Below are 15,328 nucleotides of genomic sequence, written 5' to 3'. Positions count from 1 at the left end.
TTATGGTACATGAATTTTGATGAACTAATAATTGTCACTAGCTGTACCCTTCACCAGCCATTGCACGTGTGACATAACAGTAAAATAAATGGAATGTTTCAGCAATGGAAGCACCCTGGCATAACATAGGAGAAATTCAAACAGAATTTTGTTTTCTTGAAAGTGAATTTGGGGGACAATTAAGTGTCACATGAACAATGGTGAATATTTTAACTCTTGGTACAGGGCCATTTTTCCTAGCATATGATTTATAACTGGTATTTTCTGAAATCTTGTGATTCTGGTCTCTGGACAGCTGGTATATTTGCCTTAGGGAAGGGCAGGGCCTCTGTCTATTCACGATGTCACATAATTCCACTACCCAAACACACTACACACCACACAATTCCACCCCACACAGTTCCACAACTAAGAATTCCAATTCAACCCACACAATTCCACTCCAAACCACATACATTCACTGTACTCCAAAGCAAAACACATAGATAAAAGCCTTTGTCCTTTACAATGCCAATAGCTCTAACTCTCGCAAATGCGAGACCTATTGCATTGCAAATGCTTGTTTAATTAATATCTTGGCTGGACACATTCAGGCTTTGCTGTGGGGTGCTTCCCTTTTTATAATAATAATGAAATGTCTAGAATGCCTTAATAATGTATAATGAATATGTCTTTTATTTGTATGTTGACACTTAGGGAGTAATTCTAAAGCCTGTTTCGGCAGTCTGTCAGGACAACATCCTTGTATGAAGCCTTTCAGGAAGGAGGGGTGAAAGCTATGTTACTCCAAAGACACGTCCCCCTTTGAAAAGGTCCACAGTGAGTGAATTTGCCTTCGGTATGTATGTATGACTATTTTGTTCTTTGGTGTTTGTCTTCCTGTTATTCCATCAGCTTGTATATAGGATGAGTCTGTGTTTTCAACTGCTGTTATTGCATATTCATCTGGCTTTTGAGAGGCTTGTACAGATGCTTCTGGAACCTTAATGTATGTAAAGTGATCCATACCCATAAGGTCAGGCTGTGGTTTTTAAAAAATGCTAATAAATACACATGAATTGGGAAACGTACTCTCTCCTGTACATTATAAGGATTTTGCAAGTCACTGACAAATTCTTTTATTACAGCTTAATTCTGATGTCATTTCTTTGCAATAGGTGACTGAGCGTGTCACAGGTCACCTAATACAAAGACATTAGAGACAGGCTATCATACAGGGATGGCAGAATCCCTTCTATTATAAATTAGTAAATAAAGTGGTTTAAATTGCACCATATTTGACTAAAGGTCACCTGACAATTAAAATCTGGTCTCATAACTATACCATTGTTCTGATATTGATAACTACTGATGCATGGAAAGTTAAGACCATCCTCACCCCTTATTTTTCATCCCACTGAAACCAGAGACTACACCACAATATTCTACCTCATTCTCTGAAGATGAACCCATGCATAAAATTAAGCAATTGATATCTTCATTATTAGAGATCTATGCAACTCATATTAAGCTCAGAGGTAGAATGCGGACATGGGAAAAATATTAATAATATTTAGCAAACATGCCATGACAATGTATAGTACAGGGTAATTCCATATCTGAAATTTCACAAAACTTAAACATACCGAGGGGTGTGTGAGGAAGCACGTGCTGATGGTCCACAGGTCGGCATATTTTTTTAAACTATGGGAATCTACACATAGTGCAAAGCATCCAGTTACAAAAAATAAAAAAATCACCTGGGGGAAAGAGTCACCTGGATACTGATTCTTTGCCATGATGGGCAGCTCAAGGCAGGACGGATGGTGCTTGGCAACATTCTATCCCATGATTTAAGGCCAGTCACAAAGACTGCTGGCAGGCCCAACTCGCTCGCACCTTGTGTGGCCAGCGACCCACCTGCTGCACCCTACATGGTCCTATCACCACATCCACCATGAGCTGCCTCTGATTAAGTCCCTCCGCTGTACTTACCAGCGATCTAGGTAAAGGTGCAGCTGTCATGCCCACCATTCTCCCTGTCCAGTATGCCCCACCAAGGGACACCCTGGACCTGGTCCTGAATATGCGCGGGGACTCTCTGTGGAGTTGCTAAACAGTGGAAAACTCCAACCTAGCTGCTATAAATAAGGCAACAGTTTTTAACTTTTGCTTGAATGGGAGAGAAATAAAAGTTGTGCATACCCATAATTATTACTCTAATGCGTTACATTTGAGTAATGCTAAGTGGCTAGTGGACATTAAAACATTGTATATGAGTAATGCTAAGTGGCTAGTGGACAATAGTACATTGTATGTGAGTAATGCTAAGTGGCTAGTGGACAATAATACATTGTATGTGAGTAATGCTCAGCAGCTAGTGGTACCTCCCTTGCGTGCTGCTCGTAACTCTGCCGTACCTGCTGCATGCTTTGCATCGTTTGCTGCAGGACCTGCAGCTGTTGAGTCCTCGTCACACTCTCTTCTGTTCGGCCGAGTGGTCCTTTCTCCTGCTTTAGCAGTTCCACCTCGTTCCGGTACGCATCAAGTTGCCAGCGCAGACTGTCGTTCTCTTCCTTGAGTGCGTACGCTTGGGCAGCAAGAGCTGAAAGGGACACACGGGGACATGTCCCAATTATTATCAAACATGGAGTACAATCTCCTCTCACAATAAAACAGAATTAACATGCCTCGGCCGATGAGCTGCAGCTCGGAGGTCAATTTGTGAATGTAGGCTCAGGAGAGATAGGTACATGAATGCAGAGAGGACAGACAACAACACGATTATGTCTGTTCGCATAATTAAGAGTAATCTAGAGGGGAAAATACTACTGTGAGAGCACATTTAGCGAGCATCGGATCATGTTGTTGTTTGTGTTCTGTTGCATTTAGCGCGATTTTATTAGCGCACAATGCATTCTTGCATCAATTTTAGATGTGACATGGCATTTTTACACTAAGCAAAGAGCTCTAAATGCAGAATTACTCTTGCATAATGCCACATAATCTCGCAGCATTTTTAGGAAATTTTGTATGATTACGCTACACAAAACTATCTGATTTACACCTTCCCTTAATTTTCACCTTAGTGCAAAATCATTTTGTAATATGAACTGGGATAAAATGTGATTGTTCCACTTCCTATTACACAAACAATAAAACAATAAAAGCGAGTTTCCTTTTTTTTGCACAAGGCACAATTTCTGTAACATGGTCTTAAAAGTAGGACTAGGACAAACATATGTACCAAATGGTGGAAATAGGTCAAACACATCTACCCCTAAAATAAATAATACTAAATAAGTTAATTGAAGCCTGAACAGAAAGGGATTTTACAGCGCATTTAAAGGGATTGTAAAAAGACCCCATCCACATTCCCAGAATGTGCTCCAATGTACCAGAAAATATACTGGAATGGAATTATATAAAAGAGACTGAAGTTTATTTTGAATTTCCGATGAAAGTATTTTCAGAGTTCCAAGTAACATGCCATTTTGACATCCAGGTTATCCCTTAACAGTAGCAAAAAGGCAACTTCTGAGGTAATTTGTTTCAATCTGGCTCTGTGTTGTTGCCACATTTAGTGGCACTCGATGGCAGCCGCTTGCAGTAATCTTCGTAAAGCACCAAAATCAGGGCCACAGAATTATGCAACCAGGGTGTACCAAATAATGTGTCAGAGTTTGCTAAATTATTGGCAACAAAAGGCAAATAATGTGGCGTAATGCAGCACATTTTGTGATAGTATTTATTTAATATCTTAGCATTTTCACAAGTAAACATTACCAAAGTAAAAGGTTCGCTCAGTAGTACCCGTTTGAGCATTGGCAACTAAAAAGATGACCAGTCAAACTTTGCAAAAGGCATTTCACTGTGCTGCAACAGTTGCTGCTTTTTTAAATAACGTTTGATCCCTTTGAGCTAAAAACAATGGGACAGATTTAAGGAAAGTGGCGCTGCACCCAGTGCAGCGCCCCTTTCCTTGCGCCGCGCAGCGCCCCACTACCACCACAATTTGTGCGTAGTATCTAAGGTCCGGTGCACCATGGCGCAGGGTAGGGAGCAAGGGCATCAACATTTTTTACGCTATTGATGTACTGTTCAAGGTTAGTGCCAAAATGTTGGCGCTAACCCTGAACAGTACATAGGAGCCCATTGTAAACAGTGGTGTGCCCCCTTTGAATGCCTGCTCCATGTAGGCGTTAAAAGTGCCAAACAAAATGATGCAAAGAAATCTCTTAGATTTCTTTGCACCATTTCTTTTCGTCGCCCCTAACTGGGGAACACCCCCCTTGCATACATTATGCCTGGCGCAGGCATAACGTGGCGCAAATGGTTACAAAGTGGTGCAATGCATGCATTGGTTCACTTTGTGAATCTGGCGCAGCAATTTTGGCCTTGTTGGGCCCCATTAGTGTAAACAAAAATGATACTACTTTGGAGCAAGGAGTCGCTAGTGGCTCTTAAATCTGCCCCAATGTTTGCTAAAATCTGCAGATTATACGGCAGAATATAGATCCTCTGGCAAATCAGGTAAATGCTTAATTATGCGACATAATTCCAGTGACCCTGACCGAAGTGCACAAAAATAACGGTGAACTGTGATGCGGTCCCAGTGGCTTAGAATGATTTCAGCATCCGCCTATCACTTTTTTGTATACTAAGGGCCATATGTACGAACACTTTTTCCCATAGACACAGAATGGGTAAAAACCTTTGCTACATCTGGCCCTAAGTATAACACTGGCACTGCGCGCAAACAGCAGAGCTTATATCACATGTATTTTAAGCAGCAGGAAATGTTGATTGGCAAAGAGTACAAAATGGCCTGGGACAATGCCATACCCTCTGTAGTGTGAACTAATGGAAAGCGGCAGCTCCAGGGATCATTTGCCAGGCAAGTGACACAAAAAGGCAAAACTGTTATAACAGCTGGAAGAGGAAAGGAAAGGTGTTGGCTCTGCATAGACATTACCGCATTAGCTGCCTGGAGAAGCGGTCAAGCCTTCTTCTTATGCAGCTCCAATTTGGACTGCGTTCAATTGAAAATGGCACTTTTACTGTTATAACCGATTACAGGTATCTGCGAGGGGATCGATTAGTATGCACAGTGGAAGTTGCTTTCTCGGATGGATTTCAACGTCCGCAATGCTCTCAGCTAATTCTTTTGCAAAGCGTTATAGGGGGAGGAAATAATGCCAGAACCATTATGTAAATAAATTACTCCTTAAAATATTCAGCAAAATTGAAATGTTAAAATACCGGAAGCACGCTGCCTTCTCGCGGCACACTGGCACTTATTCCACTTAATGACCTAAGGCATTTGGCTTTGGAAATGTAATTCAATTTCTAATTTTCTTGGAACGTGAAAATGCACCATCTCAGAAACTAGCTGGGCAGAATAGGGAAATGGCTGGCCAGATCTTTAAAAGATGATACACAATATTATTTCTGTTTAGTACTTTTTAAAGCGCACGTCTGCCCATAAGACATCTGGGCATTACGCAATTGTGCTCCGCACACTTGAGATTCAGTTAGTCTTTGGGAACTGTTGGGCCTGGCCTTTTTTGCAGGGTTACCCCAAACATTTTGACTTTCTCCTCCTAATTTCCTGACTCTCTTTTTGTTGGCTTTAGGACTTTGGGCACTTTACCACTGCTAATCAGTTATAAAGTGCATGTGCTCTCACTCCTAAAACATGGTATAACTGGTTAACACCTGTTTCAGCATATCTGATTTACCCGTAAGTCCCTTCTAGAGTGGTATACCATATACCCAGGGCCTGTAAATTAAAAGCTACTAGTGATCCTACAACGATGTGTGTACTACCCACGGAAGTAGCCTTTCAAACCTGTATCAGACCTGCCATTGCAGTGCTTGTGTGCACAATTTACTGCCACCTCAACTTAGCATTTCAAACTACTCGGCAAGGTCTAAACTCCCCTTTCAGTAAACTTAAGTCACCCCTAAGCAGGGGCATAACAATGGCCCTCACAGCCCCCACAGTGTGGGGGAGCCCTGAGCTCCAGGGGGCCCCCTCAGCACAGTACTCTGGCCTGAGAGCTCCTGCGTGAGTCCGGGTGGCGGGGGCTCTATGTACTGTGCAGGGGAACCCCTTCCAATTTCATTATGTCACTGCCCCTAACGTAGGCACTAGGTAGCCCTATGGGCAGGGTGCCGTGTAAGTAAAAGGTAGGACATGTGTTCTTATGTTTTGCATGTCCTAGTAGTTGTAATTCCTGATCTGAAAGGAGGAGCGCTGCCATGTTTTGTATGTATAGAATGGTAGTGAGAAACCCTACTTACTAGTGTAGTTGGATTTTACCTTACTATTTTAGAAATGGCACTTTTAGAAAATGGGCATTTCTCTGTGTTTATAACTCTTTGTGCTTTGCAGCCTGACTCCAATCCACATCTAGGACTGAGTGACAGCTACACTTGGTGCATACTTTCTAGAAAGCCACAACAGAGGAAGGCCTGGGTGTGACGGGAGATACATCTGCATTCATCTGCATACTGATAGTCTTCCTGGGCTGGTAGAGGTAGTTCACACTCTACATTTGTATAAGTTGTGTCCTGCCCTCACACGAAGGGCTGATTTAACCCCTACTCATATCTGGAGCCAGGGCTGGGTTGAAGGGGGGTTATAATACAATTGAAAAGATTCCTTCGATGTCACCCCCTATATCAAAGGCATTTATGAGTATGTGTACAGGGGCTCTGAACCCATGTTTTCAGATCACTTTTGGTCTTCTGCTGTTGCCCTGCTACTTGCTCAGTGTCATAAAGGACTCACTAGAATGCTTTTCTGCCTGTTGCTCTGCTGCCAGCTGCTTCCTGACTCTGGTTTAACCAGGCACTGCGTGGGACTTATAAACATACCCTGCAGGCTCTACAATTTGCGCATCGCCAGGGGACTGTTGTGTTGCCAGGAGATTCTGCCATTTTGTTGACTACCCTATGTGCTAGCCCTCAGCCTACTATCTTTCATTGTACTCCCTGCACCAAGTGTTCTCTCAGGGCCATCACAGGTGTCCCCTTAAGCCCCTCTGCTAGGGACAACCACTACATGTTGGACACAATTAGGTTGAGGTGAGTGCTGGTTTCTGCTCTTTTTCTTCATGCCTAGTGTGTGGTGGGCATTTTATTGCCTTCCAGTGCGCGTTGAGCACTTTCAAAAGTGCTTGTTTGGCTCCTCGTCCAGATGCGGGTGAGGACAGTGGCATGTGTTGTCCCCTGCACCGTTTCCATGAGGGAACCCCCTCTGTGAGGCCCCTCCCTGTGTTTGAGCCACCGCACAGAGGAGAAGGCACCACGTTGAAGGGTTGCATCAGTGGCTTTTCCTGACTAACCACAGCTGGCTTGTGTCTAGTCAGTGAGCAGGGGACCAACCAAGACTTCCTCACTGATATCTGTAGTGTGGGTGTTCTCCATGCAGTTGCATTCCGAGTCTCTGTGTGTCCTGGGGGTGTCATACTGCTGTCCCACGCTACCTTTACGTGTGGCACTGTTTTCTTCATTCCAGAGAAAGAAACCCAGCGGCCACGGAGGGCTCTGGGTATCAACCTTATGAAGTACATTGTTTCCCTGGAACTGTGGCTCATTATTACAAGGTGAACCCTCAACAGAGCCCCCCTCCCTAGTCCCGGCTCAATTTAATGCATTCAGGATTACAAGTTTATAGAAATAACTGTACTTAGTGTAGTAGGTGTGCAGGTGCTCCTGCAGCCTACGTTGTTATACTTACATTTATTCCAAAGGAATCATGCGACCTCAGTACTGTTTAAAGTTTAGTAGATGAGCAGGTGTAATGCACTCTACGTAGTCATAGTAATATGGCATGATTGATGTGCTGTCGTGCAAATGGAGGACTGTCTCTAAATATATTGTGTTCCTTTGGAAAGTATTGAGATGTCACATACATGTAAAGTAATGCTTAGGTAATGTTTAGTCGCTTCACCTCTTGTGAAGTAATTTACTGATCTCATGATGCATGTGACGTGGATCTTTGCAGAATAACGAGTACTGTTTCAGTCCTTGCATTATACGCACAATATTTATAATCTATGCCATTCTTGTCTCATGATGTATACAAAATAGAGAAACATATTTTTATATAGTCATGTGTGGAGACTCTTTTGTGGTGTATACATTGTGTTACTGGTGTGAGACTGTTGGACAAACACTTTATACATTGCCCCTGATGATAAGCCTATTTGCTCTGTGCCAAGCTACCAGAGGGTGAGCATAGGCCATCTCTGGTGTGTAACTTACTTGCCCTGATTAGAGTGGTGGGTTCTGCCTGGCTCAGGTGCCTACCCTAACCAATCAGAAATCTAATTTCTAACAGGAACCAGTAGCATCTTCTGCAGCAAGTGAAAACAGATTCCAAAAATACCTCTAGCAAAACCACAGACTACCAAAATCTTTATGTTACAAGAGATTTCAACCTGCATGTAATCCCACTCTAAAGCAGGTGCACCCTAAATCATAAGGACTGGAATTAGAACGCTACAATAACACAGACTTGGAATGCTTGGGTAGTGAATTTACATTTCAAGGTCTCACATTTTAGTACGGAGATACGTATTAAAGATTACATTTTAGCAAACAATATTTTGGAGTCCACGTATTTGCAAAATAAGTCTTCAACTTCTTATTAAAAGAGATTTTGATCCATTAGCAAACTAATTATTGGAGATGAAATTTAACAGTTGTGGGGTCCGCAGTGAGGAAGAAATTAAGAATATATGTTTATTTCGGTCTTGAAATGTAGAGGATTACACAGTGGAAATACTTTAGTAATCTGGACAGGTTAGCACGAATCAGTTTGTCCATGTCAAACTGACCACCAAACAATTAAAATCATCCTGCATCACTTACAAAGTCCTTCAAAAGTCTACCCTCTCCTACCTAATGGACAAACTCCAAATCTCTCATGGTCAGTGGAGGTCAAGAAAAGCACAGCCCCTTGACTTTGAACCTCCTGCATTTAAACAAGAACAACAAGTGAACCAATCATTCTCTCAGCAGTGCCCCAATAACTTGGAATTCACCCCTACCAGCATGACCCCTTGTCTTGCAGCATTCTAACAGGAGCTTAAAATGCCTCTGCCTGAGAAGTGGTTGGTGACTTAGATTTCACTCCGGTCCTTGTTTACCAACCCGCAAGTCTTACACACACTGCTTGTGGTTGGTTCTTACTCGGGAACGGTCATACTTTTTACCTTTATTCACACTGATTTGTTATCTATGTTTATTCAGTTCTAACCCTGGATCTCACTTGTATAATCATTTATATTTTGACTCCTTTATTTGCTTATGATCAATGTTTAAACTTCTATATGGGGCTTTTATGCTCTCGAAAGCACTTGTGCCACATTTGTACTACGAAAAACTGCATAAATAAATTAAATTAAAATAAATAACATAAATGCCTGGAATTGTGTATTTATGTATGTGGTATATACAATATGGAACCCATCCAAAAGGCATCAGAAGTAATTATTTGAAAGTTATCCCCTTCCACAACTCTAAAGCGCCACACAACACACATACCAGCTGAGGGTCTCTAATAAAGCAAAGAATGTCCCCTGAAATCATCTGTTGATGCTCCATTGGGGAGCTTGGGGATTCGCCCCACTTATCAGAGCGAGTTGTCTAGTGGATGCTGTCAAGTCTGATTGACAGAGATAGTAGCTCAGAATCTGCTCATTCCTCATGTTGTGTGAAATGTGTGTGGTGGAACTCAGTTTACTAAATTCCTGAACAGAAAGGATGGTTGGCGAATGAGTACATATTCAGTTTTGGTGGTTGTGAGAGAGAGCGTAGTTTAAACATTACCTATTTTAGATGTGAAATGCTTATATTTAACAATGCTGCATTAATAATATTATTCATTGCAACGTATTTTAAACGTGGAGAATTTTTCACATGCATAAACTAATGTCGACTGTAAGAAATAATTGCTTGTATTATGACTAACTGAAAATATTAACACGTATAAAGATTGCATTTTATTAGAATCCATACATCTTAAGTTAGCGTGAGTCGAAAACTAGCTGTGTAGCTCTCATATTAAAGCGTATTTTTCTGTTTCTTCAGTGTGCTGACTCGCAAAGGCCATGACCCAGCATTTGTTCTTTTCTCCGCTTATTGTATCATTAACAGTTATATTCCCATCCGCATGCTAGCAGCTTTAGTATAAAAATTATAAGCTTTGCAACAAATATGGACACTTTCAAGGACATCGAATCACGGAAAAGAGAACTTATGAACTGATGAACGTGCCAGAAAATGAAGTAACCCCGGATGTGCCACCTACGAAAAACGTCAATTATGAAGACCAATTAGAAGAATGTAAATTATCATAGAATGACAAGTGCCTTACTTAAAGTATAATTTGATAGGTTACAGATAATGGGTTGTAGTGACTGTCCAATAGAATTTTGGGGGAATGTATTACAAAAAAGGGATAAAAACTCATGACACGAGAGACAAGAGGCATTAGGTAGGGAATGATATCGATTTGCATCCAGAAACTCTGTCACTCTATTTGGTGATTTGAGACTTAGACAAAACCATCCTCACCCTTAGTAGTCCTTTTACATTTTACTCCTTATGAGGGAAGTGCCCCCTTCCCTTAGATTAGATAGACTGACGGCAATCTAACTGATGTCCTGAAGACGAAGACTGATCCTGTGTGCTGACCTATTTCGAGGAGGGTAATTATACTGTTGCTAATGGAAATTCATTTGTTTGCCTTTTCTTTCTAGGTACCAACTGCTGTGTATTTTTGATAAGAGACCTTAGTTAGATGTTTTCCAAATTGATGTTCTAAATTGTTTTGCATGAAGCCCAACATGCTTATGCTAATTAGTGGCTAGATGAGGCATTCACCTTGACTGACGTAGTTGACTTGACTGACGTGGTGCTATGCTGAACTAAGACATATAAGAGGTTCTATGCATTTTGATTTGTTTACCTCCTTATTACTATCTTATGTTTGTGATCATTGTATTGTTGAAACCTCATCATAGTTGCCGCATTGTGACTATGCTCTTTTGCTTCTTGGTTTTGAGATTAATACATCTGCTATTAGATTGTAATCAATAGGGAATAAAATTCACAAAACTTCAATAAGGTGTGGTTATTTATGACTGAAAGGTCATGGTTGCGCCGAAGGTTTACTAATGTCTAAAGTGAAATATATTGTGGTGATATATGTTGAAAATATTATTGATATATTGATTGATATATTGATTAGTTGTCTCGTCTTACGGTGTCTCACCACTGGGTCAAAAGATTCATCGGCCTAAATCGAGTCCCGATGTGTATAAATTAACATAGAAGGACGCGTTAGCAGTTTCTGGTAGCAGAGCGACGGTTCGGCCCTTGGGGGCCCTAGGACAGAGTTTCATTGTTTAATTTGTTTTTCCGTGATAATGCAATTTGGAGAGATGATGGATTGCTAGGTTCGCCACGGCTTTCCCGGGATCTCGGAGCCTGCCTAAATGAGTTGGGAATGTTCTCGGCGCCATAGTATGTGTGGTTAGGGTCTTTGCGCTTGCTTAAGCTTATGCATCTTGCAGGTGGTTGTGAAATTTTTTGTGTGTATTTAGGCCGAATTGAGTGTTGTTTAGCAGGAGTAGGCGCACTCCACAGTATGAGAGTAGGGAAGTTGGCATACTTCATGTGAATGTAGCGCTTGTTGCTCAAAATTATCCACGTGGTTGACTATCGTGTACGGACCTGTTAAGGTCTAAGACTCCGGAGTATGATGATAAATGTGGTTTATGTTGTAATCTGTGCGGTTTAATAGGTCAATCGGGCGTGGTTGACAAGTCGAGTTTGAGTTATGATGTATGTGTGAAACCTTCGATGGAGATTTGACAAATTCTAAAGTGCATTAGAAGGAGTCATTGACAAGTCGAGAGTAGGATTTGCAGGTCGAATTCTGCTTGCGTATGTGGGAACTGAGAAGGAGAGAGTAGCGGCCGAGGCTTCAAGTGAAATCTCTGTAAAGTTCTGAAGCAAATGTGTTACCCTCCCTGTAGTAAACCGACAGATTTGTGTTGTCATTTTAAGGTGCTCGCAATAATTCGCATTAGTTTGTATGAGTTGTAAGTGGTCAGTGAAGAGTGGACGAGCCGCAAGACTTTGTCAGCTGCAGTGTGTGTGAGTATGACGTCAGTGGTGCCGCGCTGAGATAGGTCAGATGCCGAGAGGGGTCGCGCACGGATTGGCTGCCGTCCGTGAGAGGCAATAGGTTGAGAAAGGGCAGGTGAAGAGTTTCCTGGGAACTAAGCCATTTAGATTAAATACGAAATAAAGAATTGCAAAAATGAATTTTGTCAAGGCATTCAAAAGCGCTCTAAAAGGAGATGTATATATTGTAGCAACTGATTGTGAACCTACACCATCTGAGGGTACTCCGGCTTACATAGTGATGGAAGAAAAAGGTGTCGCACCTTGTTTATGGATGAAACAGTGGTGCAAATTAACGGAAAAGGAAGGGTAGCGTTTCCAGAGCATGGGACGTTTAATCCAAAGGTATTAGAAAACCTGAGGTGGATGTTAAGCACACAGAAGCCACCTTCGAGACCGGCACAATATGAGGCTTTAGCGATTTGGGACTTAATGGCTCTTAGACACAGACAAGAAAGGTTTCAGAGGAGGCTCAGAAGGGCAGAAAAATCATATGCAGAAGCTAAGTGGAACAATGAAAATAAAATGTGGAGAAGGGGAATCGTAGATGGGTTGAAGTTATTTCCGGCAATAACCCAGGGAGAAGAGACACAGGGAAAGAAAGCCTCTTGTAAAACCAACAAAGATTCTGGCCAAACTAAAGAAAATAAGAGGTCCTGGGAAGAGGAAGATGATTATGATGAGGAGGAATTTATGGATAGATTGTTACATGATCGTCCGCCACCGTATGCGGTGAGCGACAGCGCTCCAAGCACTAGCTTGGATCCTGGGAACCAGACGCAGGAGAAGGGAGTTACTGATACGGTACAGACTAGCGATACAGCTTTGATACAGAATGGTGTCAGTGTAATCACTGCCGCAGACTTGCCGATACAGTTGCAGCCTCCACCGCAGATAAAAAGAATTTACCCTGATGTCCCAGTGCTTGAGACTACTACAAACTTGATAGTGCCGCTAGAACCGATATACACAAAGCCAAAGTTAATACAGATTGAATCGACCCCGAAGCTAGTGTCTCAACCGCCACAGCTGATACCTGGGTATAACCCTGTAGCAGGACCACCGTTAGTACCTGTACCGGGTACACTGGAGCAGACCTATGGTGTTGCAGCTCCAAGAAGTCTGAGTTCATGTCAGACACCTGCCGCTATATCGTTACCTATTACTGTTGGTCCCCCAGTGCCATTATATGCGCAAGGTAAGACAGGGACGTGTGATCAGGGAGCTATGACGCAGGAAGCGATAAGAGGAGGGCCTATGAGACTCCACAGATAATGGCCCCAGGAGAGCAAGTTAATGAGCCACTAAGACCTTTGATGGACCTTAGTCCAGTAGGGGCACCTCTCGAAGCAATGCGTCAAGCAGGGTTGGGAGTTTTGACTCCCCAAACCATGAGTACAAATACTTCACACTCTCCAATGATACATGCAGGGAACATTTCACTGCAGAGTTTTACAGTACAACAGCTAAATGAGTGGTTAGAGAAAACTTGTACCTCACAAATGACTACAGTAACCACACTTGAACCTGAAAAAGAAAAACAAGATGAATACTTGAATTTTGTACGACTAGGGGCAGAAGCTGCCGAGTTAGTGGAAGGAACAATGGGAGTAAATAGGTTGGAATCATACACTGAGGCAGAATTGAGGTACTTATGCCCCAAGATTACCAAAGAGGTAGGCAAAGTACATCAGAGATTAGCGAATTTGGCAGACAAATACAATATCGATATTGGAAACACTAAACATTTGAAAAGAAGTTACAGATTAGATTTTGACTCCAAAGATTTTGAACACATGAGATCTGCAGGCATGAAGGCACACCTGAGAGAACTGTTGCAAAGTGCACAGATTTGGGGTGCATTAGAGAAATGGGAAGGCCGATGGGCAAAAGAAAAGAGATAAGGGAAAGGGAGATAGCCCAGGGTCCAATAAAGTTGGGACCACACCTAATCTAGATTCAGTAAAAATCTTACCTATGAGAGAGACAGCTGGTGGTGTTTTAGTGCATGTGCCATGGACTAGAGGAGACATTTTATCCTTTACGAATGATTATCCTAGGCTAAGAGAAAAGCCGATCGAGTGGTATCAACAGACGGATAGGTTCGTGAAGCTTGCAAAGTGTCTCTGGGAAGACATGAATACTTTGTTTGAGATTATTGTTCCGCCAGATTAGTGGCTCGAGTGCAAGAGAGGGGTAGATTGGCCCACGAAGGAGCCGGCAAGAGATAAGGTGACTGGAGCACCTTCAGAAGAGGTGATGAAATATTATCATAAAGTAATTGAGTTCTTGAAACAAAAGGTGTCGCCGAAGGTGACCGATTGGCAGAAAATCGACCGGACCTCTCAAGAGGTTAAGGAGTCAATACATGCGTATTACGAGAGATTATTAAAAGCGTTCAAACATTACAGTGGTACTGAGACTATCGAACCGAAGGACATGAATCACCTTGTGTTTTGGTTCGTCGAAGGGCTGAGGCCGGAGGTCAGCCAGATGATTAAGAATCATTTGATTTGTTGGCAAGCTAAACCGATTGATGAAGTGATGCAGTATGCAAAATACTATAGTGATGAGATTGAGTTGAAGCAGAAAAAGTTGAAGGGGAAAGTGATGGTGATGCAGATAAGGGCTGCACAAGCTGGAATACAGGGGAATGGAGTTCAGCAAATGATACAGCAACAACTGCAAATGAATGGTGTGTTTCAGGCACAGCTGAGAGGCAGAGGTCGAGGGTTTGTGAACCGCGGTTCGGACATGAATAATGTTGTTATTCAAAACGACGGTCAGGGAATGAAAAAGATGTCACCATGTCATGCGTGCGGGGGCATGGGGCATTGGAAACGGGATTGTCCGAATGTGGTGCAGGATGGTGCAGTTCAGCAAAGCATTAATGTCGGTACATTACAAAATCCACGAGGTCCAAAAGGGAGACATCAAAACCCGAATTTTCAGAATAATTTGGTACAAATGCCAGGGGTACAACCCATGCAGCAGATGCAAATGCCGCGTTTTCAGTCAGTATCAATGCAACCAGTGCAGCAGCAGATTCCTATGGTGCCTAGACAGTAAATGCAATTACCCATGGCTCCGATGGGACAGCAACAGGTGATGCTTCCTCAGCAGGTCACAGGCCAGGTAACCA

The 15,328-nt window shown here is 42.4% G+C and overlaps 1 protein-coding gene across 2 annotated transcripts in view; it reads right to left on the bottom strand.

Annotated features, from left to right (window-relative positions):
* ENOX1 (ecto-NOX disulfide-thiol exchanger 1) overlaps window positions 1–15,328 on the bottom strand; it is a 2,146,160-nt gene that overhangs the window by 181,771 nt on the left and 1,949,061 nt on the right. For both annotated transcript variants that reach the window (XM_069205418.1, XM_069205419.1), the window contains one exon: window positions 2,400–2,584. In XM_069205418.1, the coding sequence (XP_069061519.1) occupies window positions 2,400–2,584 (185 nt within the window). The remainder of the gene's footprint in view (window positions 1–2,399; window positions 2,585–15,328) is intronic.

Source organism: Pleurodeles waltl, chromosome 8 (assembly GCF_031143425.1).
Source record: "Pleurodeles waltl isolate 20211129_DDA chromosome 8, aPleWal1.hap1.20221129, whole genome shotgun sequence".
Classification (NCBI taxonomy): domain Eukaryota; kingdom Metazoa; phylum Chordata; class Amphibia; order Caudata; family Salamandridae; genus Pleurodeles; species Pleurodeles waltl.
Note: the sequence above shows the minus strand (reverse complement) of the source record. Positions and strands in the feature narration are given on the sequence as shown.